The sequence below is a fragment of the Bubalus kerabau genome, chromosome 1, assembly GCF_029407905.1.
Source record: "Bubalus kerabau isolate K-KA32 ecotype Philippines breed swamp buffalo chromosome 1, PCC_UOA_SB_1v2, whole genome shotgun sequence".
In the NCBI taxonomy this organism is placed as follows: Eukaryota; Metazoa; Chordata; class Mammalia; order Artiodactyla; family Bovidae; genus Bubalus; species Bubalus kerabau.
This window is the reverse complement of record NC_073624.1, coordinates 211932122-211955003: the sequence shown is the minus strand read 5'-3', so window position 1 is coordinate 211955003 and position 22882 is coordinate 211932122. Positions and strand designations below refer to the sequence as shown.

Below are 22882 nucleotides of genomic sequence, written 5' to 3'. Positions count from 1 at the left end.
GAATGTTAAGAGCCTGGCACTGAGAAAGTGCCCAGTAATAAATTCAACTGCGGTTATTATTACTGCTATTCTTTTACTCGTCATCGTAAGTCTGGAAAGATGCTCACCAGAGAAAAGGCCCGCAGACGACCTGCGGCAGGAGCCTGGGGTTTCCAGGGGCGCCAGCCAAGCGACCACCTGCCTCTCTCCCCGCTCAGTCCCCCGAGTCGCGGCGAGGCTCCCCGGTGTGGCCGCCGCGGGGGGCGGGGGGCGCTGCGCAGACGGCGTAGACGGTCCCCGGGCGGGCGAGGCGGGGGCGGAAGGCGGCCGTACTAGGAGGAATACGGCGGCGCGGCGGCCGGCTGGGCGGTTTCCCGCCGGTGAATGAGTCCGACTGCGCTGGTGCCGCCGCCGCCCGACCGAGGCTGCGCCCGCGTCCCTGCGCCCCCGGCCCTCGCGCCGAGACCCCGGCGTGTCCGCGGGCCAGCCAGCTTCGGCCCCCGCCCCCGGGCAGGTGAGTTCGGGTCTCGCCACGCTCCGCGGGGGCTGCTAGGACCCCTACGCGCACCCCAACCCCTGCCCCCGGCCGAGTCCCGCGGGGCGGGGGTGAGGGTGGAGAGGAGGGGAGGGGTCGGCTCGCAGCGCCTTCAGCCCCCAGACTCACCTCCTCTCCCTTCCCCCACCCCGGATACCCGGACCCTCAACCTGGGAGAAGCCACAGGTGGGTGGGAGCTTGAGGGGGGGCGGAGCTGGGACACCCAGGGGTGTCTTCTCTGTGCACTGAGAGCGGACCCCTTTAGAAAGCGCTTTTGAGATCCTCAATACAGGGGTCGGGGCAAGAGTGGAGCCGCTGTCCCCTGGGGGCTTCCCTGGAGACAGCGCCGCCCCCACCTCCCAGGCCCGGCTTCGGTGCTTGGAAGTTAAGCGCGATTCCTTCCGGGAGGGTAGACGAGGGGCGAGCCCACCCCGCCCCCGTGCTGGGCCGCAGCGCCTTGTCACCTCGCTGGCCCCCACAGGGCTCCCTAGGCAGGTGCCGCAAGCCCTGCTTCCAGCCCCCGGGTGCCGGGGGGCCTGCCGCTCCCGACCCCCGCTTCTCTTCCCAGGCTTCGCAGATCCCTCCTGGCTCCTGACTGCGCCCCAATGAAGAAAACCAACATGTGGTTCTTGGAGAGGTTTCGGGGATCGGGGGAGAATGGAGCTGCGGGGGGTGAGGGCGGGGACAAGGCCGCCAAGGGGCCCCTGTACAGCAACGTGCTCACGCCGGACAAGATCCCGGACTTCTTCATACCCCCCAAGCTGCCCGCCGGCCCCGCCGAGCCCGAAGCGCAGGCCGAGCTGGGGCCCTCGACCTCGGAGCAGAACCTGGCCTCCGCCGCGCCCCGCCGCGCCCCCCGGAGCCCCCGGCTGCCCGCCAAGCTGGCCGCCGAGAGCAAGAGCCTACTGAAGGCGGCCACCCGGCACGTGATCCAGATCGAGAGTGCGGAGGACTGGCCGGCCGAGGAGACTGCCACCAACGCCGACCCCCAGGCCCAGGGGGCGATGTCGCTGCCTTCGGTGCCCAAGGCCCAGACGTCCTACGGCTTTGCCACGCTCGCCGAGAGCCCTCACACGCGGCGCAAGGAGTCCCTGTTCCATAGCGAGCACGGGGCTCTGGCCCAGGTGGGCTCCCCAGGCACCCGGCGCCGTCGGGGGGGTGTCAAGGCCAACGGGGGGGACGGGGGGCCCAGGGAGGCCGGCGGCACCCTCATGAGTCCCGGCCGCTGCGTCAGCGGCGGGGAGAGCGACACGGGGTCCTCGGCCGAGTCCTCACCCTTCGGCTCCCCCCTGCTCTCGCGCTCCGTGTCGCTGCTCAAAGGCTTCGCCCAGGACAGCCAGGCCAAGGTGAGCCAGCTCAAGCACTCTGTGGGCCGCCATGGCTCCCTGTCGGCTGACGACAGCACGCCGGACACCAGCCCCGGGGCCCGGCGCCGCCTGCACCGCAGGGCCACCCCGGAGCCCGGCCCGGAGTCTGGTCCGGCGTCCCGCGCGGAGCACGCCGTGCGCATGGGCCCGCGGGGCAGCGTGCGCCTCCTGGCCGAGTACGAGGCGGCCCAGGCCCGCCTGCGCGTGCGCCTGCTGGCGGCCGAGGGCCTATATGACCGGCTGTGCGACGCCCGCAGCATCAACTGCTGTGTGGGCCTGTGCCTCGTGCCGGGCAAGCTGCAGAAGCAGCGCAGCACCATCGTCAAGAACAGCCGCCACCCAGTGTTCAACGAGGACTTCTTCTTCGACGGCCTGGGTCCGGCCAGCGTGCGGAAGCTGGCTCTCAGGATCAAGGTGGTGAACAAGGGCAGCAGCCTCAAGCGGGACACGCTGCTCGGGGAAAAGGAGCTGCCCCTGACCTCCCTGCTGCCCTTCTTGTAGAGACCCCCTGCCTCCCTCGGGCCGCGGAGACCCCGCCCCCTCCCGGGTCCTGCAAGGGAGGCCACGGCCACGCCCCCTTCCGGACCCTGCAAGTGAGCCCTGATGCTGCGGCCCCTTTTGGGGGTGTCCTGAGTCATGCTCTTTTCCAGGGGTTACTTGAGACAGGGCTGCTGGGGAAAAGAAAGGGCCAGCTTGCCGGGCTGAGTCCCTCTATACCCCAAGTTTCATGCCCCCACCGCAGCCAGTCACTGCTTCTGGAGTTCTGGAACCTGGGCCGGGAAGTAGCAGAGGTTGACCACAGACCCAGAGACTGCGGGTCCTGAGGACCAGGCAGGTCTTCTCTGCGGCACGAGTGTCCTCCTTCCCCAGGCCTGACGGACGCCCCCTAGAGAGGGGTGCCAGGCAGTGCGGGGCCCCATGGGGCTGTGGGAGGACCCCCTCCTGCCTTAGGCTGTCTCTGGGCAGCCCTCAGTCCTCCCAGGCTCCGTGAGAGCCGGTCAGAGGGAGGAGGGTGCCACCCGGTCTGAGAGCCACTTCCCGGCAAAGACAGGCAGCTGAGGAGGAAGTCCCAGAAGAAGAGGAGAATGATGGCTCTGCCCCTCAAGTGGGACAGCCCTCCATCACCTTCTCTTATCCGGCCCTGCAGCCCTGCTGGACGTCCAGAGCCTTCGACCTCTGGAAGGCTAGCTCAGATCCTGACCAGAGAGCAGCACCAGCTGGTGGCCCCTGCTCCTTCCTGTCTTCGACCCCTCCTGAGCATGGTCCTCAGCAGCCCAGGAAGTGCTGTTTAGGAACAGACAGCTTCCGCTTTTACTCCACAGGTGTACATAGGTTCTGGCTAGGGTGGGTGGGACAAGGGGCAGCTGGGGAGACCTTGCTTGTGGCTTTTCATGCTGCTAACACAGCTGCATGGGCTTAACTGTCCTGTCAGTATGTGTATCCTCAACTGATTTTTGTGGCTCAGCCAAACAGAAATGACACACTCTGAAACAGGGCCTCCTGGGCTGCCTGCTGGGTGACGATGGACCAGGCCGGTTTGTGGGGATCCTGGGTGCCCCTCCCAGTCCAGAAGTTGTCCCCCCACCTCCAGCTCTGGGTTTCCAAATTACCCTGGGGGAGGGGTGAAGGAGCTGGGGCTGGAGGGGAAGCACACATTCCCTTCTGCACACCTGGTGAGACATACCCATGCCCTTGAGCCTAAGACTGAAGGCCCCTGGCCCTGGGGTCCCTAGCTGCGCGCCCTCTTGCCTCTGTCCTCCGCCTGCCCCTCAGGCTTTCTGGTCCTGGGGACCACCCAGGCCAGGCCTGTGGGCAGAGAAGGTGGACAGAAAGCCCCGCATGGACTTATATGCTCAGACTTGCCGCCCCCTTCTCTGACCCCAACCGCTCCCACCCCCTGCTTTATCCCTGGGGACCCTCATTTTCTAGGCCCCCCGCACTGTTTGATATCTCTGTGTTTGAAGTTGACTGTGGGTACATCTTGAAGACATCCTCCCCCAAGTGTTTGTTTATAAATGCTGTTTTTAGTGCAATAAAGGTGTTTTGGGGATGTGGGGGTGGAACTCTGCTGGCTTTGGTGTTTAATAACAAGAGAGGAATTTTGCCTTGAATTCCAGGGAGGGTGGCGGAAACCTTCAAGATCCGTAAAGGCCTCCCCACCCTTTCAGACCCAATGGGGCTCTCCTGCTTGTGGGGGCGGCACAGAAGCAGGACTGCAGCAGGGCAATGTCCCCAGGGACCCTCATGCCCTGTTATAAGGACAGCTGCATGCAGGCAGCGCTCTTACCCCCTGAGGCCATGAACGTCCCCCTCACAGGTGCAGAGACTAGCCTTCTGGTCGCCCACCCGAGACACTCTGGCCACACCCTCAGTCTAGATGTGAACCCATACCCTCCCTGCAACCACAGGCAAGAGAGATGCCAGGGCTGCCCCTTCTGTGCTCTGTCCACTTGGGGACAGAGGGCAGCTAGGGAGGCTCCAAGCCATTCACGTCTGTGCCTTCCCACATCTTGTTCTCTCTGCCTGGAATGCCTCCTACCCCCACGCCCCCACCCCCACTCACCTGCTTTCAGACTCTAGTTGACGTGGCACCTCCTCCAGGAAGCCTCTCTCTGCTGTGTTTCCCTTCCCATCTCAGCTCATAGGCCATTTGAGGTCCTGTCTGTCCCCAACTCCAGGGCCTGCAGATTTATCTCCCTGAAAGGCCATCTCCAGTCCCAGGGAACCTACTGACAGCACGTGGAAAGCTGTGGCCTGGCCTGGTCTCTGGACTCATGCAAGGTTGCTGGAGAACCAGGGAGCTAACAGTGAAGGCCCGAGTGTCCCAGCCCTTCCCCCTGCTTGCCCTTGAAGAACCGCCAGCTTTTCCCACTTGTGTTGACCTCACCTTCCCCCACCCCCTTGGGAAGTGGTGTCCTTGACCTGGGAGACGCAGCAGTGCTTGAGGACCCAGCAGTGCTTGCCCTGGGGGGCAGGCAGTGCTTGAGGACCAGAGCAGGTCTGCAGCCCAGGACTGCTCAGCCTTCAGGAGTGTCGGAGCTGTAGCTGGCATGGGTTGCATTTGCTCCATTTGACAGATGGAGAAACTGAGGCCCAGGGCTTGGAAGCAGGCCAGCTGTGCCTTCATTGATTCATTTTGCAGGGCTGGGTGCTTCCTGCACAGTGACTGCTCTGGGGGTGAGGGGTGGGCAGCTGTGCCCAAGCAAGGACCACACTGGGTTTTTATGATGGGGTGCCAGGGCTCAGGGAACCAGGACAGTGTCCTTTCATCATGCTGGGGACAGAGTTGGGAGGACAGGGCGTCTGAGCCACAGACCAGAGGATACATAGTGTTAGTGAGGCTGCTCCAGAATGGGGCCCCAGCCCAGCCCTGGGGTGGCCCTGTGCTGCTCTGTGTCCTTGTCACCCCTTCCTCTTCAGAGCCTGTACCAGCATCCATCCTGGCCCCCCTGCTCTGGTCATGGCACCCAGTTGGGACTGGGTGGCCCTACCAGGTAGAGTGGGTTACAGGGAAAACAGGTGCCTTGGAGCCTCCAATCCCTGGGCTGAGAGGGATATGTTGACTGCCTGTTGTATATTGCCAACAATGCAAACCTTGCAAAAGCCCTGCCAGGATGCCTCTCTCCCCATCACAGGGGGAGAAACCAGAACAGGGCAGGAGGAGGGGACATGACAGCCCCCAGGACTGAGTTGTGTCTCCCCCCACTCTGGTCCCTGGCATAGATCTCCAGTACAGGGTGCTGCCTCCTGCCCTGATCCCCAGCCCTTTCCTCTTGCCTTATCCTGGTGGGGCCCAGACCCTCAGGGCCTCACCGTCACCAGGAGGCTTTGTGCAGGCTGGGGTCCTGAGCACCCCCACCTGCTGACAGCCCACCAGATAAGCTGCGCTCACCAGGCCTGGTCGGGTTCCAGGATGTGTTGCCAGGGCAACCAGGCACCGTCTTGCCTCTTCCCCACCAGCCACTTCACGGGTGGGCAGCTGGTGTGTGAGTGTGTGTGTCATGTATGCGTCCATGCACATAGCTATGGGCGCCCTGGGCACATGTGTAACTGTGTGCTGTTGCCTCTGTGCATACTGTGTGAATGTTAGTGTAGCCACGTGCACATGAGAGTGTAGCTGTGTGTGCACACGTGTCACAGCGTGGGCATAAACATGTGAGTGCGTATGTGTTAGCATGCATGTACTTGCACGTCTGTGTGCACTGTGTGTGTTTGTCTCCATGTGTGCACCCTGTGCATGTGTGTAACTGTGTGAGTACAAGTGTTGTTGTGTAACATGTGTGGCTGTGCACATGTGTATTGTGTGTTCATGAGTGTGCACTGTGGCCACTGTGCCTCAGGCTGCCCCTAAAGATAAAACAAGATTCAAGAGGACCCCCTTCTTCCCCACCTCTCTCCATGCTGGCTCCCCACTGGAAATGCCCTCTGCCACATTCCTTCCATCTTCCTTGAGGTCTCAAATCACTGTCTCTTCCCCAGGGCAGCCTCCACCACAATGAGGTCATTGTTGTTCAGTCGCTCAGTCGTCTTCGACTCTTTGCAACCCCATGGACTGCAGCACACCAGGCTTCCCTGTCCTTCACCATCTCCCAGAGCTTGCTCGAATTCATGTCCATTGAGTCAGTGATGCCATCCATCCATCTCATCCTCTGTCATCTCCTTCTCCTGCCTTCAATCTTTCTCAGCATCAGGGTCTTTTCTAAAGAGTCTGTTCTTCATGTCAGGTGGCTGAAGTATTGGAGCTTCAGCATTATTCCTTCCAATGAATATTCAGTGTTGATATCCTTTAGGATTGACTGGTTTGATCTCTTTGAAGTCCAAGGGAATCTCAAGAGTTTTCTCAACACCACAGTTCAAAAGCATCAATTCTTCAGCATTTAGCCTTCTTTCGGTCCAACTCTCACTTCCATACATGACTACTGGGAAAACCATAGCTTAGATTAGACGGACTAATCAAAGTAGGATTGCCTACTTTGTAGGCAAAGTAATGTCTCTGCTTTTTAATATGCTGTCTAGGTTTGTTATAGTTTTTCTTCCAAGGAGCAAGCATCTTTTAATTTCATGGAGCCCAAGAAAATAGTCTGCCACTGTTTCCATTGTTTTCCCATCTACTCACCATGAAATGATGGACCAGTGATAGGATGCCATTATTTGAGTTTTAAGTCAGCTTTTTCACTCTCCTCTTTTACCTTCATCAAAAGGGTCTTTAGTTCCTCTTTACTTTCTGCCATAACGGTGGTGTCATCTGCATATCTGAGGTTATTGATATTTTTCTCAGCAATCTTGATTCCAGCTTGTGCTTCATCCAGTCCGGCATTTCCCATGATATACTCTGCATATAATTTAAGCAGAGTGACAACATACAGCCTTGATTTACTCCTTTCCCAATTTTGAACCAGCCCCTCCTTTGAATCAACCCCCCCCCTTAGTATTCCTTGTTAGTGTCATATACAACTTAGTGACATTGATTTGATCAGAATGGTCTGTTGTTTGCACCTGGAGCATCCCAGTGCTCAGTTCAGTTCAGTTCAGTCGCTCAGTCATGTCTGACTCTTTGTGACCCCATGGACTGCAGCACACCCGCTTCCCTGTCCATCACCAACTCAGACCAGGATGCAAATGAAGGCGTGTCAACACTCTCTCCTTCCATCCTGGAAAGTCCAACACTTTCCTACTCTCAGGAGGGTGGTGGGCATCAGGGGCCACCACTGGTACCAGGCACCTGATCTGGTGCAGATCACAGAACCTTGCCCCATTTCTCAGAATGGAGCAAAGGAGGAGGAATCAAATGCCTGGCAACGTGGTGGGCACCTGGATCCAGCTATGCCTGAAGTCCATAACCGCACACCATTTCAGGTCAGAGGGCCAATAACGTCCCTTCTTTGCTTAAGCCCCTTTTCTTTGTCATTTTCAGCCAAAGAATGCTGATACAGTCTCCAGCCCCAGGAAGGAGGCTCCCCGGGACCTGGGGTGCCCCAATCTGATGTAGGAAAGAGAAGCAGAGAAGGAAGGCATCATGGGAAGGCCTGGGATTTGTACCTCCCAAAGAGCTAGAGAAGGCGGCCCTGGAAGGAGGGGTGAGCTTCCATCAGGGCATTTGTCAAGGAAGGCTTTGCAGAAGGAGCAGAATCTGAACCAGGGAAAGAGCACTGGGGGAGCAGAGGCATTCGGGGGGTTGGGGGTGGGGAAGGGGCTCCGGAATCCAGCACCTGACGGTCGCCATCCCACCCCACCACAGGCCCTGCGGCACTGCCCATCTCGTCTGCCCCCTGCCTTCACCTGCTGTTCCTGCTCTGAATAATCTTTCATGGTTCCCCACACTTTGGCACTGGAGACCTCCCCGGGGCGCCCCGCCCGGCCACCCCCGCACCTTGCCAGCCGCGCACGTCGTGTGTGCCTCCCTGAGCCTAGCGCGCCCCCCTCACCCGCACCCCACATCTGGAGGAGGGGCTGGGATTCTGAACCCCGACCCTCGCGGGGAGCGTCCACGGCAAAATTCAAGCCCCCGGTTTTCCACTCGCCCTGTGTTTGTCTACAAGTCACGCGGCTTGTCTGGTTCTCAGGCTCCCCACGCGCAACTGCTGAGACCCAGGGGCGCATGTGAAAAGAGCCGAGCGCACGGGCGCGTCCGCGGCCGCAGGCGCAGCACAGCGACGGTGTGAGTCTAACCACATCTGAGTGGTAATTCCAGGCCCGCCAGACCCTCCGAGGTGCGGGCTCGGCTGGCCTCTCGGTGCCGCGGGCCTCTCTCTGGAGCCGCACCTCCTCTTCTCCCGCCCCCGACTCCCCCAGTGAGGGATTCAATTAAGCCTTTGTTTTCTTCCCGGCTCCTCCGCAGGTCGGAGGGAGGGCCTGCTCGCAGCCGGCTCCTCTGACGTTGGGGGAGGGGGGAGGAGGGGGAAGAATGACTTCAATTTAAAACCCGCAGCGTGGGAAGAGAAAGAGACGCGCATCGTGCCCCCCGTCCCCGGTCCTGGCTGCCCTGCGCACCCGCTGGCCTGACTCTGGGGCCTCAGTTAACACCCTGCATCCCCGTGCAATGGGGACATTTGACGCAGGGCCCCTAAGGTAAGCACAAACCACCGTGGAGGGGCCTTTTAAGAAGCCCGTGCTGGGTGAGAGGGGGGACCCTCCGAATCCTCTGCAGAACGCTGCCGCCCCCCACCCCCCCAACAGAGGGGAACAGAGGCCCGGGATGGAGGTGGGGGCTTCCTAAAGCTGCCCAGTTCCCTGGGGCGGGGGTGGGGGAGGCGAGGGGGGAATGGACAGGATGCAGTACGAAGCAGCGATGGGAGCAGATCCCAAGCCCTCCATCCCGCCTGGTCTGCCTTCCCACGTGACGGAAGGCCCCTCCTCCCCGTGGGAGCACTCCAGGCTCCTCCTGGGCCGCGCGCCTGGGTTTGAATCCTGACAAGTCATCCTCTTCTCTGTGACTCGAGTTCCCCTCCAGCACCCTGTCTCCCGCCCCGTGGTGGTGGGAGCTGGAGGTGCAGATCCAGACAGACAAGGCGCCCCAACCTGGCCCTGGGAGGCTCCTGGGAGGCTCCCGGGAGGGTGAGGTCTGCCTTATATAGCTTTGCCCCAGTAGGGTGAGGTCTGCCTCATCTAGCTTTGCCCCAGTCCCGACTGACAGGACATGCCACTCCAGGAAGACCGGCCTCCCGGTTTAGGGTGGCCTGGGGGGTGGAGTCAGTGGACCTGGAGCCTGAGGTGGGCTGCCCAGGATGCCTGCACACACCTGCGGTGGACCCCCCCACTCCGGGCCCTGTGTGGGACCCGTGATGCCAGCCGTGTGTGTGTGGTGGGGGAGGGTGTGGAGAGGGTAGCACGTGTGGACCACTAGGATGGAGAGGCTGCTGTAACTTTTCCCTCGACTCTCCCTACATGTGCTCCTCCTTCTGTAACCTGTGGCCCCCTCAGGTGCCTTCGGTGGGTTCTGTGAATCCTTTCCATAGAATCAGCAAACCCAAGGGTGGTTGGGGGACCCCAAACTTGCTGTTGGTGTCAGAAGTGGAGACTGTGCCCTCTGACCTTTCCAACTTGGCTACCTCCCCACTCCCACCCCATGCCCTTCCTAGGAGCTTACTGCCTGGGTTGCTATGGTGATGCAGAACCGCCCCCCACCCCCTCTGCTGCCACCTGAGTCATTCTCAGTCACCCCTCCTTCTCACCTCCCTAATCCCCAAGACCTGAGTAAGGCCATCCGGAGGTGCCCAGCCCCCCATAGCCTACTCTGCCTCCTCCATGTCCTCTACTCCCATGCCAAGCAGCAGAAATTCCCTCCTTGCTCCTTGAAGTCAGGGAGGCACCCTGGGATCATGGTGGCTCGCTGGCTCCCACACTCCTTAAGGAGACCCTTGGGCAAGCCCCTCCCCTCCAAAGCCTCCGTTTCCCTTTGTGTAAGAGGTGGTGCTGAACTTGGGCTCAACTCTAGAGGCTGGGATGATGGCACAGTGGAGTGTTCAAGTCATCACCTGGCTTGCCAGCCTCCAGCCCCTGACCTCTCCTCCACTGTAGCCGCCCAGTTCCTGACCTGTGGAATCCACAAGCAGAAGGGTCCAAGTCATGGCAACCTCTGCCCTTGGGGGGCTTCCTGGAGGAGGAGGCCCAGGGAAGGGATGGGGAGGAGAAGAGCTGTGTGGGTCCGAGGTCAGGAACATCCTGGAGAAGTGGACCCTGCAGGGAGGGTGGACTTTAACTTGGGATGGGGTGGGGAGCCTCAGGGAACAGGGGCTCTGGTTCATGTTTTAGTCCCTCCAGCGTCTGGGAGGAAGGGGCACGTGGAGGGCACGGAGACTGGGCTGGGGTTGTTGCTGAGTCCAGAGGAGGGGGGTGCATTGGGACTGGGCTGGGCAGAGGTAGATGGGACACATGTGACATGTACCATGTCTGGGCTCGGCTGGGCTTGGACGTGAGGGCTGTGGGGTGGGCGATCCGCTGGAACATCTCTCTCAGCTCCACTCAGTCCTGCCACCAGCCAACCCAGTGCTGCCTTCTAACACCCGGAAACCTCATTGCAGAGAGGGGACTGCTGCATGTGGTAGCCAGGGGTGTCTCGGTGGGAATGGCGTCATGTGAAGGACACTGTGCTATTCCGTGGGTAAGAAAGAAGAGAAAAGAAAGAAGAAAATAAGAAAAGAAAGAAGGTCAAGAACAGGCCATAGAGGTCTGCAGAGACAGAAGTCAAGGTGATGGCCACCTGGGGGGTAGTGACCAGCAGGGGTGATGATGGCCTCTGGGGAGCTGTCACTCCCACTGACATTCCCACTGGGTGACTGTTGCTCAGTGAGTTTATAAATGTTCACTGGGCTTTTAAGGGTCAACTATCCAGAAGACATTTAAAATTTTTACAACAACAGGAGGACACATGACCCATCTAAAAATGGGCAAGCCCACTGAGGCTTCTTTGTGGGGCACTTCTCCAGAGAGGAGAATGGTCCAACTCACGTTGGTCCATGACAACTGGAAAAACCATAGCTTTGACTGTACAGAACTTTTTCGTCAAAGTGATATCTCTGCTTTTTAATATGCTCTCTAGGTTTGTTAGAGCTTTCCTAAAGAAGGCTGAGCACCAAAGAACTGATGCTTTCGAATTGTGGTGCTATAGAAGACTCTGAATTCAGAGTCCTTTGGACAGCAGGGAGATCAAACCAGTCAATCCTAAAGGAAATCAGTCCTGAATATTCATTGCAAGGACTGATGCTGAAGCTGAAACTGAAGTTCCAATACTTTGGCCACCTGATGTGAAGAGCTGACGCGCTGGAAAAGACCCTGATGCTGGGAAAGATCGAAGACAGGAGGAGAAGGGGACTACAGAGGATGAGATAGTTGGATGGCATCACCGATTCAATGGCCATGAATTTGAGCAAACTCTGGGAGATAGTGAAGGACAGGGAAGCCTGGCATGCTGCAGTCCATGGGGTAGAAAAGACTTGGACACGACTTCAAGACTGAACAACCAAAGAGGATACACAAATGGCTAATACTCCATGAAACAATGCTCGACATGATTAGTCATCAGGGAAATGAAAATCAAAAGCACAGGTGATACTACTTCACACTCATACGATGGCTGTGATCAGGAAAATGGAAGCTAAAAACAGGGTGGTGAGGATGTGGAGAAATTGGAAACTTCCATGCTGCCTGGAGAATGTGAGATTATGCAGCTGCTCCAGAAAACAGACTGCCATTTCCTCAAAAATGTCCACATGAAATTACCATATGACCCTCAATTCCATGTCTAGATATATTCAGAAGACTTGAAAACTGTTCCTCAAACCCGAACTTGGACATTAGTGTTCATAACAGCATTGTTCACAGCAGCCAAAAGGTGGAAGCAGCCAGTGTGTCCATCAACAGATGGTGGATACACACAGCATGTCCCTCCACACACTAGAATATTCTTCAGTCATAAAAGAGAGAAGCTCTGACACTCACTACCATGTGGACAGACCCTGAGAACCTGATGCTCAGTGAGAGAGGCAGACACAAAAGGACACACAGGGTGTGATTCCACTGATGGGAAACGTCCAGAACAGGCAGATCCACAGACACAGGGGGTGGTTCCTGGTTGTCAGGGGCTGCGCAGGGGATGGGATAACTGCTGATGGGGATGAGGCTTTCTTTTGAAGTGATGGAATGTTCTGGAATTAGAGGTAGTGGTTGCAAATTGTGTCTGTACTAAATGACACTGAATTATTCATGTTAAAATGATTGTGTTTTTAAATATTCATTTATTTGACTTTGCTGGGCCTTAGTTGCGGCATGTGGGATCTAGTTCCTCAAACAGGGATTGAACCCTGGCTCCTTGCATTGGGAGCAGGAGTCTTAACCACTGGACTACCAGGAAATTCCCCAAATGATTGTATTTTGTGTAACTTATACTTTAATTTTTTAAGAAGTTCATTGAGGGCTTTATTGGCAGCTCAGTGGTGAAGAATCCACCTTCCAAAGCAAGAGATATGAGTTCAATCCCTGGTCCAGGAAGATCCTATGTGCTGTGGAGCAACTAGGTCCAGTGTGCCAGGACTACTGAGCCTCTAGAGCCGGGGAGCCACAACTACTGAACCCACGTGCTGTGCCTTAACTACTGAAGTCCTTGGCCGCCTGGAGCCCGTGCTTTGCAAGGGGAGCCACTCTGTGAGAAACCTGTGCACCACAACTCAGAGTACCCCCCACTAGAGGCAACTAGGGAAAGCCTGCCCAACAATGAAGACCCAACACAGCCAAAAATAGATGAATTTTAATAAAATCAAATAAAAAGAAGTTGACAGAGCTTGATGTACTTAACAATTTGTGCATTATGTATATAAGCTATATTACAAAAGGACATGAAAAAAATCATTTCCCAGAACCTGCCCATTTCTTGCTCTCTCTTTGGCCCCTACCCAAGTCCCACTATCCACGTCCACCCTCCCTGCCAGGCCCCCCACCATCCACCCACCATGCCACCATCGTACCCCCCATACCTCCCCGACGGACGACGGACGTACTCCCAACCGCTGCCCCCACATCCACCCCATTAGCCCTTTCCATCATCCTTCCCCCTCGTCTCCCCAACACCCATCATCTTCCATTATCCCCACCTCCCAATCCATTCCCCACCATTCCTGCACCTTAACTTCCCATCCTCCGTTTCCATCATCCCTCTCCCCCAACCCCTACCCGTCCGGGACCCCCGCAGTCCCCTCGCCTGTGTCCCAGTGCCGCCCACGGCCTGTTCTCCCCGAAGCCGCCAGAGGGCGCCGGTGAGCAGCGAGAGGGTCGCGTACCTCCTTTGCCCCCTTCCCCGGCCCACGGGCCTCCGTGTCTCTCTGGTGGGAGTCGAGCCCTCCGCGCCCCCGGGCTCTACAAGCCCTGCTCCTTCCCGTCCTGTCCTCGCTCTCACCTCCTGCCCCCGTCCTCCGCTGATTCCACTCCGACCCGCACTGGCGGGCCTCCCCGCGGCCTCTCCCACCCGCCCGGCGCAGGGCTGTCCCAGTAGCCCCCCCTAAACTCTCCACTGGTCTCCTCACGGCTCTCACCGCAGAAAGGGCGTCGCTGGTGCACATTCATGAAAGATGCACCCCTCCCCCCCGCCCCTTTACCCTCTTTATTTTCTCCCCCAGGAGGGCCAGACTGCCGGCCCCCCGCCGTCCGAACCACCAAGAGTCCCCGTTCTCGGACTTTGTGGGGAAGTCGCCAGCAGGGGCGGGTCAGGCCTCCTCCTCCCCGCGAGGCGGCTGCAGGCGGCTCCCGCCACCTCTCCCCGCTCTGGCTGACGGGGACGGGCTATTTTCTACCGCCTGATCCGCTGCCTCCTGTGCCATAATTGCACAATAATAGTGGCGGGCCTTGGGCGAGGAAACCTAAAATTACATCAGCACGCGCAGCCCATGTGCGGGGGCAGTCCGGCCCTAGTGGTCCTTCACGTGTCCACGCTCGCGGCCTGCAGGGGAAACCTTCCCAGACACGTGCTCCAGGAGCCTGGGGCGGGGGCGGCTGCTTGTGGAGGGGCGGACTGCCCGGGGCGGGGTAATATTCCATTGTATATGCGTACCAAACCTCTTTCTAAAATTTATTTTTTAATGAAGTATAGTTGAATAGCAATGCTGTGTTCATTACTGCTATACGGCAAGGTGACAGTTTTACATATTTATGGGCTTCCTCGGTGGCTCAGATGGTAAAGAATTCGCCTGCAATGCGGGAGATCTGGGTGGCATCCCCGGGTTGGGAAGATCCCCTGGAGAAGGGCGTGGCAACCAACTCCAGTATTCTTGCCTGGAGAATTCCCATGGACAGAGGAGCCCGGTGGGCTACAGTCCATGGGATCACAAACAGTCGGACATGACTGAGCAACCAAGCATATATTTTCATATTCTTTTCCAGTATGATTTATCACAGGATAATGAATGTAATTCCCTGGGCTCTACAGTAGGACTTTGTTGTTTATCTGTTGTCTGTACAATTGTTTGTCTCTGCTGATTCCAAACTCCCAATCCAACCCTCTCCCACCCCCTCCTCCATGGCATCCATCATTCTATTCTCCATGTCCCTGATTCTGTTTCATAGATATGTTCATTTGTGTCATATTTTAGATTCCACGTATAAGTGATATCATATGGTATTCGTTTGCATCTGACTTACTTCACTTAGTATGATAATATCTAGTTACATCTATGTTGCTGTGCTGACTTTATTTCATTCTTTTTATGCCTAAGTATTGTTCCATTGTGTGTATGCACCACATCTTCTTTATCCTTTCATCTGTTAATGGACATTCAGGTTGTTTCCATATCTTGGCTCTTGTGAACAGTGCTACTATGAACATTGGGGTGCATGTGTCTTTTTGAATTATGGTTTTGTCGGAATATATGCCCAGGAATGGGATTGCTGGGTCATATGGCAATTCTATTTTTAGTTTTTTAAAAGTTAATTAGGGGGTGCTGGGTCTTAGCTGCAGCATGCAGGACCTTTCGTTTCGGCACACGGACTCTCCTGTTGTGTGCAGGCTCTGGAGCACGCCTGCTCAGTATTTGCAGTACCTGGGCTCGGTTGCCCCACGCACGTGGGATCTTAGTTCCCAGACCAGAGCTCAAACTCGTGACCCCTTCATTGCAAGGTGGCTTCTTAACTACTAGGCCACAGGGAAGTCCCTATTTTTAGTTTTTAAGGAACATCCATACTGTTTTCCATAGTAGCTGCACCAGTTTGGGTTCCCACTTACAGTGTAGGGGAGTTTTCTCCGCATCTTCTCCAGGATTTATTATTTTAAAGTTTTTAATGATGGCCATTCTGATGGGCGTGAGGTGGTACCTCATTGTAGTTTTGATTTGCATCTCTCCAGTAATTAGTGGGAGAAGGTGATGGCAGCCCACTCCAGTACTCTTGCCTGGAAAATCCCATGGATGGAGGAGCCTGGTAGGCTGCAGTCCATGGGGTTGCTAAGAGTCGGACACGACTGAGCGACTTCACTTTCACTTTTCACTTTCATGCATTGGAGAAGGAAATGGCAACCCACTCCAGTGTTCTTGCCTGGAGAATCCCAGGGACGGTGAAGCCTGATGGGCTGCCGTCTATGGGGTTGCACAGAGTCGGTCACGACTGAAGCGACTTAGCAGCAGCAGCAGCAGCAGTAATTAGTGATGTTGAGCATCTTTTCATGTCCTATTGGCCATCTGTCTGTCCTTTTTGGAGAAGTATTCATTTAGGTCTTCTGCCCAATTTTTGATTAGGCTATTTGTTTTTTTGTTATTGAATTGTATGGACTGTTTGTGTTTTAGAAATTAAGCTCTTGTGCAAATATTTTTCCTAGTTCATAGGTTGTCTTTTTGTTCTGTTTATGGTCAAACTCTCTATTTTCAAATAAGGTCCCATTTACAGGAGCTGGGAGCTAGGACTCGAACCTGTCTGTTTGGGGACACAATTCACCCACGAACTCTCCTGGTCCTTGGTTGCTGGTTAAGTTGGATTCTGAGCCCACCTCGACCTGCAGAGTCAAGTCTCTGGGGGTCTAGAATGCTGCACTGTGGATACTGTTTTCATAACATTTAATTCTGGTATAATTTCAAGCTTAGAGAAAATTTCAAGATAAATGCCAGAAACTCCTATAGAGTCTGCCCAGATTCACCAATTGGTTGCATTTTGCCCAGTTATTTTTGCCACATTCTGTGTCCATTACTACCTTTACCTGTGTCTACATCTGTGCTCTATATGCATATACAGATATTTATATACATTTTCGGAACTGTTTACGACTGTGTTAGAAGTGTGGTGCGCCTTCACCCATAACCACATCACTCTGTATTTTCTAAAAACCAGGATTCTCCTTTATAATCTGGTGCAGTTCTCAAGATGGGGAAATTTCACATTGATACAGTACTCATATCCAGCCCATGTCCATATTCAAAATGTCACCAGCTGCTCCAGTGATGCCCCACAGGGAGGTGGGGCTTGGTACCGAGCAGGTTGCCATGGCAGTGGATACTGGCAGCCAGGTCACCAGGCACCAGCTCTGAGGAGCCAGCCTTGGTGGGAGGAAGGGAAAGCACCCCTCCCCAAGCCTGGAGATGGTGCTGGTCTTGGGAGAGACTTTATAGAGCTTTGGAGGGGGAGAGAGCTTCCAAACCTCATTGCTTCAGCCCACCTTGGTGTGCCAGGTGTAACCACGTGACTAAGTTCCAATACTGAGCTTTTATACAGCGAGGCTCCTCTTGGTCTTCTCAGATCATAGGGTGGTGCTAGGACCTGAGCATGTCTTTCTGGGGAGATAGCACAAGTGGCGCCTAAGTTCCTGAGGGATGGGTTTTAGAGGTTAGGCATGGCTGGGTAAGACTATGGGTGGGCATCCACACTGGGCATCTCCAGGCTGTCCCTGGCCTGGTAGCCCCCACTATGCCCCTTGCACATCATGTTGCCCCCCTGGCGCCAACCCTTGTGCTTTCGGAGCAGACATGCCTGCTGGCCTTTCTTCCTGTGGAGGAGCCTGGCGACTGTCTGGCACCCACTCCCCACCCTGCCTGGGTGCTGGCATGAATCCCTGTAGGCGTCCTACCCCTTTGCGGAAGACTGTTTTGTGAGTGGATGTGCGCCCCCCTCTGGCCAGCGAGATGTGAGGGCAGTCGGGGGGGGGGGGGCGCTCCTTGGTTCTTGACTCCTCACCACCCCGAGACATGGACTGATCCTTCCAGCTGCAGTTTCTGGGTCTCTCTCCTCTGCTTCCTGTGTCCACTTACAAGAGTCCTTGTGATCACACTGAACCACACAGATGATTCAGGATAATCTCCCCACCTCAAAGCAGCTGATTAGAAGTCTCCTTCCACCCGCCCCTCCCCCACCTCCACCCTTTGGTGGAGCAACATGACATATTCACAGGCTCTGGGGATTCCCACGTAGACATTTTGGAGGCTGTAATTCTGCTGGCCACAGAACGTTTCCTTGCTCCTAAGGTGGGGGGGGGGGAGGCAGGAAAGTGGTCCCTTCTGCCTGTGGCCACTGCAGCTTTATGATGAGATGTCTGGAGCAGCTGCAGCCCTGATGACCATCTGAGGATGAATAAATGTGCAGGGAGGCAGAGTCAAGGAAGAAGCAGAGCCAGGAGGCTCTTAAGAGGGAGTCCTGCTGGGAGGAGTCCAGGAGCCTCTTTTTGGAGGAGAGAGCTTCCAAACCTCAGTGCTTCAGCCCACCTTGGTGTGCCAGGTGTGGCTACGTGACTAAGTTCCAATACTGAGATGTGTGTGGAGGTCAAGGAGGGGAGTAGGAAAGAGGGAGGAGATGGAGAGGGCTCAAGGGGGTCCTGTGAGCTGGGTGTGGTCTGCTGTGAAAGTTCTTTGTGCTCCACACTTAGGAGAGATGATCTTCAATCCTTCTAAAAAGTAGAAAAGTACCAAGGGGACGGGGCACAGCCACAGCTCAAGCTGGGCATGGGCTGCTCGTTCCCAGATGTCTGTGGGAAGAAGGAGGCTGCTATTTTAATAAGCCATCACCTTCTGGGTCTTGGCTGCTCCCAGGAACCAGACTCCACATGCTGTCTGCTGAGGCCCGACTTCCTCTCTGCTCACACCAGTGCCCTTTCCAGTCAGGCAGGAAGCATGCATGTCACCCATCACCAGCGGGTCTGCAGGGGGCCTGCTGTGATCTGTCAGCCACACCTCCCACCGGAGTTTTTCACCGTGGGAAGAAGTCAGATGCTCCTCCTCAGGGCTGAGAAGTCAAGCCAAGAGCAACGTCCTTTTCAGGAAGGACTAAGTTTCTTAAGCACGAGTGGAGGATGTTTGCTATTTGAGGCACGAGCAGATGGCAGGATCCTGTCTCGAGGACACCACTCACCGGGCCTCACTTTCTCTTGGGGACGGTCTTGCCCCACGCGATGCAGGGTCATGTCTGGGGACGTTTGTGGTTGTCACAACTGGGAGCTTCTGGCATGGAGGAGGTGGGGCCAGGGATGTGTTCAAGACCCACAGAGTCAGGCCAGCCCCACAGAAGGTGACCCAATGTCCATGGTGCCCAGGAGACCCTGCTACGTACAAATGAAACACACAGCAGATGCAAGGCCCCACGCCACCTCCTCAGGCTTTTCTCAGATGCTGGTCACCATCTGCGCCCCACCTCGCAGATGATGACTGCAGCCATGAAATTAAAAGACAAGTACTTGCTCCTTGGAAGAAAAGCTATGACAAAACCTAGACCCTTCTGGACTAGCTCTGACAGGGTCAGGTGGAAGGGGCGGTGTGTTTCCTTCGCCATTCACCATGGAAACGTGTCTGGAGGATGAGACGTGGACCACGGGCAGGCAGCCAGCCAGCCAGGCCCAGGCACGTGGGCCAGCCCAGGTCAGGCCAGTCCAGTCAATGGTCACTGAGTTGTCTATTAAAAAGTAGAGACATTACGTTGTTGACAAAGGTCCATATAGTCAAAGCTATGGTTTTTCCAGTAGTCATGTATGGTTGTGAGATTTGGACCATAAAGAAGGCTAAATGCTGAAGAACTGATGCTTTTGAACTGTGGTGCTGGAGGAAACTCTTGAGAGTCCCTTGGACTGCAAGGATATCAAACCAGTCAATCCTAAAGGAAATAAACCCTGAATATTCATTGGAAGGATTGATGCTGAAACTGAAGCTCCAATACTTTGGCCACCTGATGCGAAGAGCTGACTTATTGGAAAAGATCCTGATGCTGGGAAAGATTGAAGGCAGGAGGAGACGGGAACGACAGAAGATGAGATGGTTGTATGGCATCACCCACCCAATGGACACGAGATTGAGCAAACTCTGGGAGACAGTGAAGGACAGGGAAGCCAGCTGTGCTGCAGCCCATGGGGTCACAAAGAGTCGGACATGACTGAGCAACCGAACAACAACAACACACCCCTAGCTTTACCGGGTCCGTGCCCCATCATCTCCCCCACACCAGTGCAGGTAGGAGGACTGGACTGCCTTTCCCAGGACCCCCAGGGTGGACTCTCACCAGACTTGTTGACCCTCTAACTCAGGAGAAACTAATTTAGTCTCGGTGGTAGGGGGTGGAGTTCAGGGAGCTTCGCTGGTCATATGTTTCCTTTCCTGCATCTCTGTAGGAACTGGACTTTACTTTGAAATCCTGATGTGGAGGGCTTGGGACCCTGAAGCCTCAGTTCTGCCTCCTCTGGGACACCCCTTTCCTGAGGAGATGGACACTGCACAGTCCAGCCCCCCAGAAGCAGGAAGGGCAGTGGGTCCCTCGGCTTCTGTCACTAAACTGCGCGAGGCAAGCCATCGCCTCCCTGGGGTGCTGCTGCCTTCCGAACAGGCACCTGCAACTCAGTGACCATTGACTGGCCTGGCCTGACCTGGGCTGGCCCACGTGCCTGGGCCTGGCTGGCTGCCTGCCTGCCCGTGGTCCACGTCTCATCCTCCAGACACGTTTCTATGGCGATGGCGAAGGAAACACACCTCCCCTTCCACCTGACCCTGTCAGAGCTAGTCCAGAGGGGAGAAATGTATTCTGCTTTAGGGAGAGAGCCCCAAGGTCCCATGACAGAGGGTGTGGGTGCAGGGGAGGGTGAGCACTGGGCCTTTGTGCAGGCCATGTTCCGCGGGCATAAAGGTTTGTAAAAGATGCTGTGGGGCAGGACAAGTTTAATTATTTCAGCAAAACGCAATCGTGCCACAGGCAAAAACATTGAGGATTTTTTACTGTAGCTCAGATTTTCCCTCAAGGTCTTCTTCCCCCTTTCTCCTTGCTTTAGACAGCATCACCCCTGTGGTTCCAGCTCCCGGGATCGGCTGGCCAAGGTCCTAGCTCCCACCCTTCCAACACTTCTCCTGGTGGTCATATCTCCTGGATGCGGCTAATCTCTGAGTTGTCTCCTCACCTCATTTTCCTTCTCAGATCTGTGGGAACAGGTCCCCCTGCAGTCTCCTGGGGGAAGCTGTGCTGCCATACCTTATCTTTAGCTCAGTGAGATCCAGTTGGACTTCTGACCCCAGACCTGGAAAAACAATGAACATGTCTGTTTTGAAGCCACTACATTTGGGGTGATTTCTTACAGCAACTGCAGGAGACGCATGCGATGTCACCAGGTGCCGGGTTCCATGGTGACCCGTCACCCTTTCTTGCAGTACGGAACTGCCCCAGGGATGCCTGCAGTCTGGGAGTGATGTGGCCACTGAGCAGGAGGAGCCTTGGGAGGGGAGCACGCAGTCTTTGAATTCTGAATCCCTGTTTTGGCCGTGTTCACCTGTATCTCATGGCCTGATGCATTGCGTTTGAATTCTGACTTCCTGTCATGATTTTGGCCATGTCCACTTGTATACCTATGGCCTGTTATATGTCCTCAAATCTTTCACCTAAATAAATATGTGCAAAAAGGAGTGTATTGTCTACATAAATGGAAAACCAGTACCACTTGCCATAAAGAAATAGAAGAAAAAAAAAAAAAAAAGAAATAGAAGATATTTTTAAAAAGAAGAAAAGAAGGTGTCAAAACTAGTGGAGGAAACTTGATGAGGTGGCTCTGTAAGGATGGCATTAATTTCACGGGGAAGCACTTACTTGACTGTGGAGAAGTCCGGGATGGCCACCTAACTCAGAGGATGAAGTCACCCTTCCAGTGAGGGGACCCGGTGTTCTGGACACCTTTCTCCCAGGAGGGCACAGTTTACACAACACCTCTCACTGATCACGAGATGACAAGAAAGAAGCCCAGGTGGAAGGATCTCCTCTAAAATAACTGCCCAGGGAGCCTTCCCTGGTGGTCCAGTGGCTAAGACTCCACGCCCAAATGCAGGGGGCCCAGGTTCAATCCCTGGTCAGAGAACTAGATACCACAGGCTACCACTAAAGATGCTGCATACTGCAACAATGTTGCTACAACTAAGACCCAGGGCAGTAAAATAACAGACCAGAACTCCTCAAAATGGTTCAGATCATGAAAGACGGAGTGAAGCGCTGTTCCATTTGGGGAGACCAAGGAGACAGAAACATCTTGTCACACCAGGCCTGGCTCCCGGGCCAGGACAAAAAAAAGAAATAGCTGTAAAGGACGTTACTGGACAACCTGTGAAATCTGAACAAGAACGTATCAGTGCTACTTTCTTCTGATTTTGGTCATCATGCTGAGGTGACAGCAGTCACCATCTGCAGTGATTTTGGAGCCCAAGAAAATAAAGTCTGTCACTATTTCCATTGTTTCCCCATCTATTTGCCATGAAGTGATGGGACCTGATGCCATTATCTTAGTTTTTTGAACGTTGAGTTTTAAGCCAGCTTTTTCACTCTCCTCTTTCACTTTTATCAAGAGGCTCTTTAGTTCCTCTTTGCTTTCTGCCATAAGGCTGGTTTCATCTGCATATCTGAGGTTATTGATATTTCTCCTGGGAATCTTGATTCTAGCTTTTGCTTCTTCCATCCCGGCATGTCCCATGATGTACTCTGCATATAAGTTAAATAAGCAGGGTGACAATATACAGCCTCGATGTACTCCTTTCCCAATTTTGAAGCAGTCCATTGTTCCATGTCTGGTTCTAACTGTTGCTTTTTGTCCTACATACAGGTTTCACAGGAGCAGATAAGGTGGTCTGGTATTCGCATCTCTTGAAGAAGGAGGGACTGTATCCCACTCAGTGGCACCTTGAAGACACTAAGCCCCCTGTCATTGCTTCGGGAAACATTCTTGTAGAAGGTGGGAGCTAGGGCAGGTTACTGAGCAAGGGAAGAATGTGGCTGGTCTCCAGGGAGATTAATTTAGCCTCAGGAAGGCCCATGCATCTTTGATCTTTGGTCAAGGGCATTTTGCACCACCCATGAAGTTTGCAAATGCAGCACCAGCTGGAGGCACCATCGGAAGTAGCTTAGCTCTGAATGCTGGGGGTTCAAGTCCCTGTGCCATCTTAGGTAATGACTTTGCCTCTCTGATCCTGTTTCTCCCTGGGTGAAAGTGAAATGGGGATGATGATGATAAAGCGTACCTTGCAAGGACTGTGTGCGTGTGTGTGTGTGTGTGCGTGCGTGTATGGGAGGCGGTGGGGGGGTGGCTGGTGGGCCT

The 22882-nt window shown here is 55.3% G+C and overlaps 1 protein-coding gene across 1 annotated transcript; it reads left to right on the top strand.

Moving 5' to 3' along the window:
• Positions 1–1119: 1119 nt before the first annotated feature.
• On the top strand, positions 1120–2382 carry C2CD4C (C2 calcium dependent domain containing 4C). Its single transcript, XM_055566759.1, has one exon. The coding sequence runs from the start codon at positions 1120–1122 to the stop codon at positions 2380–2382; it is 1263 nt and encodes a 420-aa protein (XP_055422734.1).
• The last annotated feature ends 20500 nt before the right edge of the window (positions 2383–22882 follow it).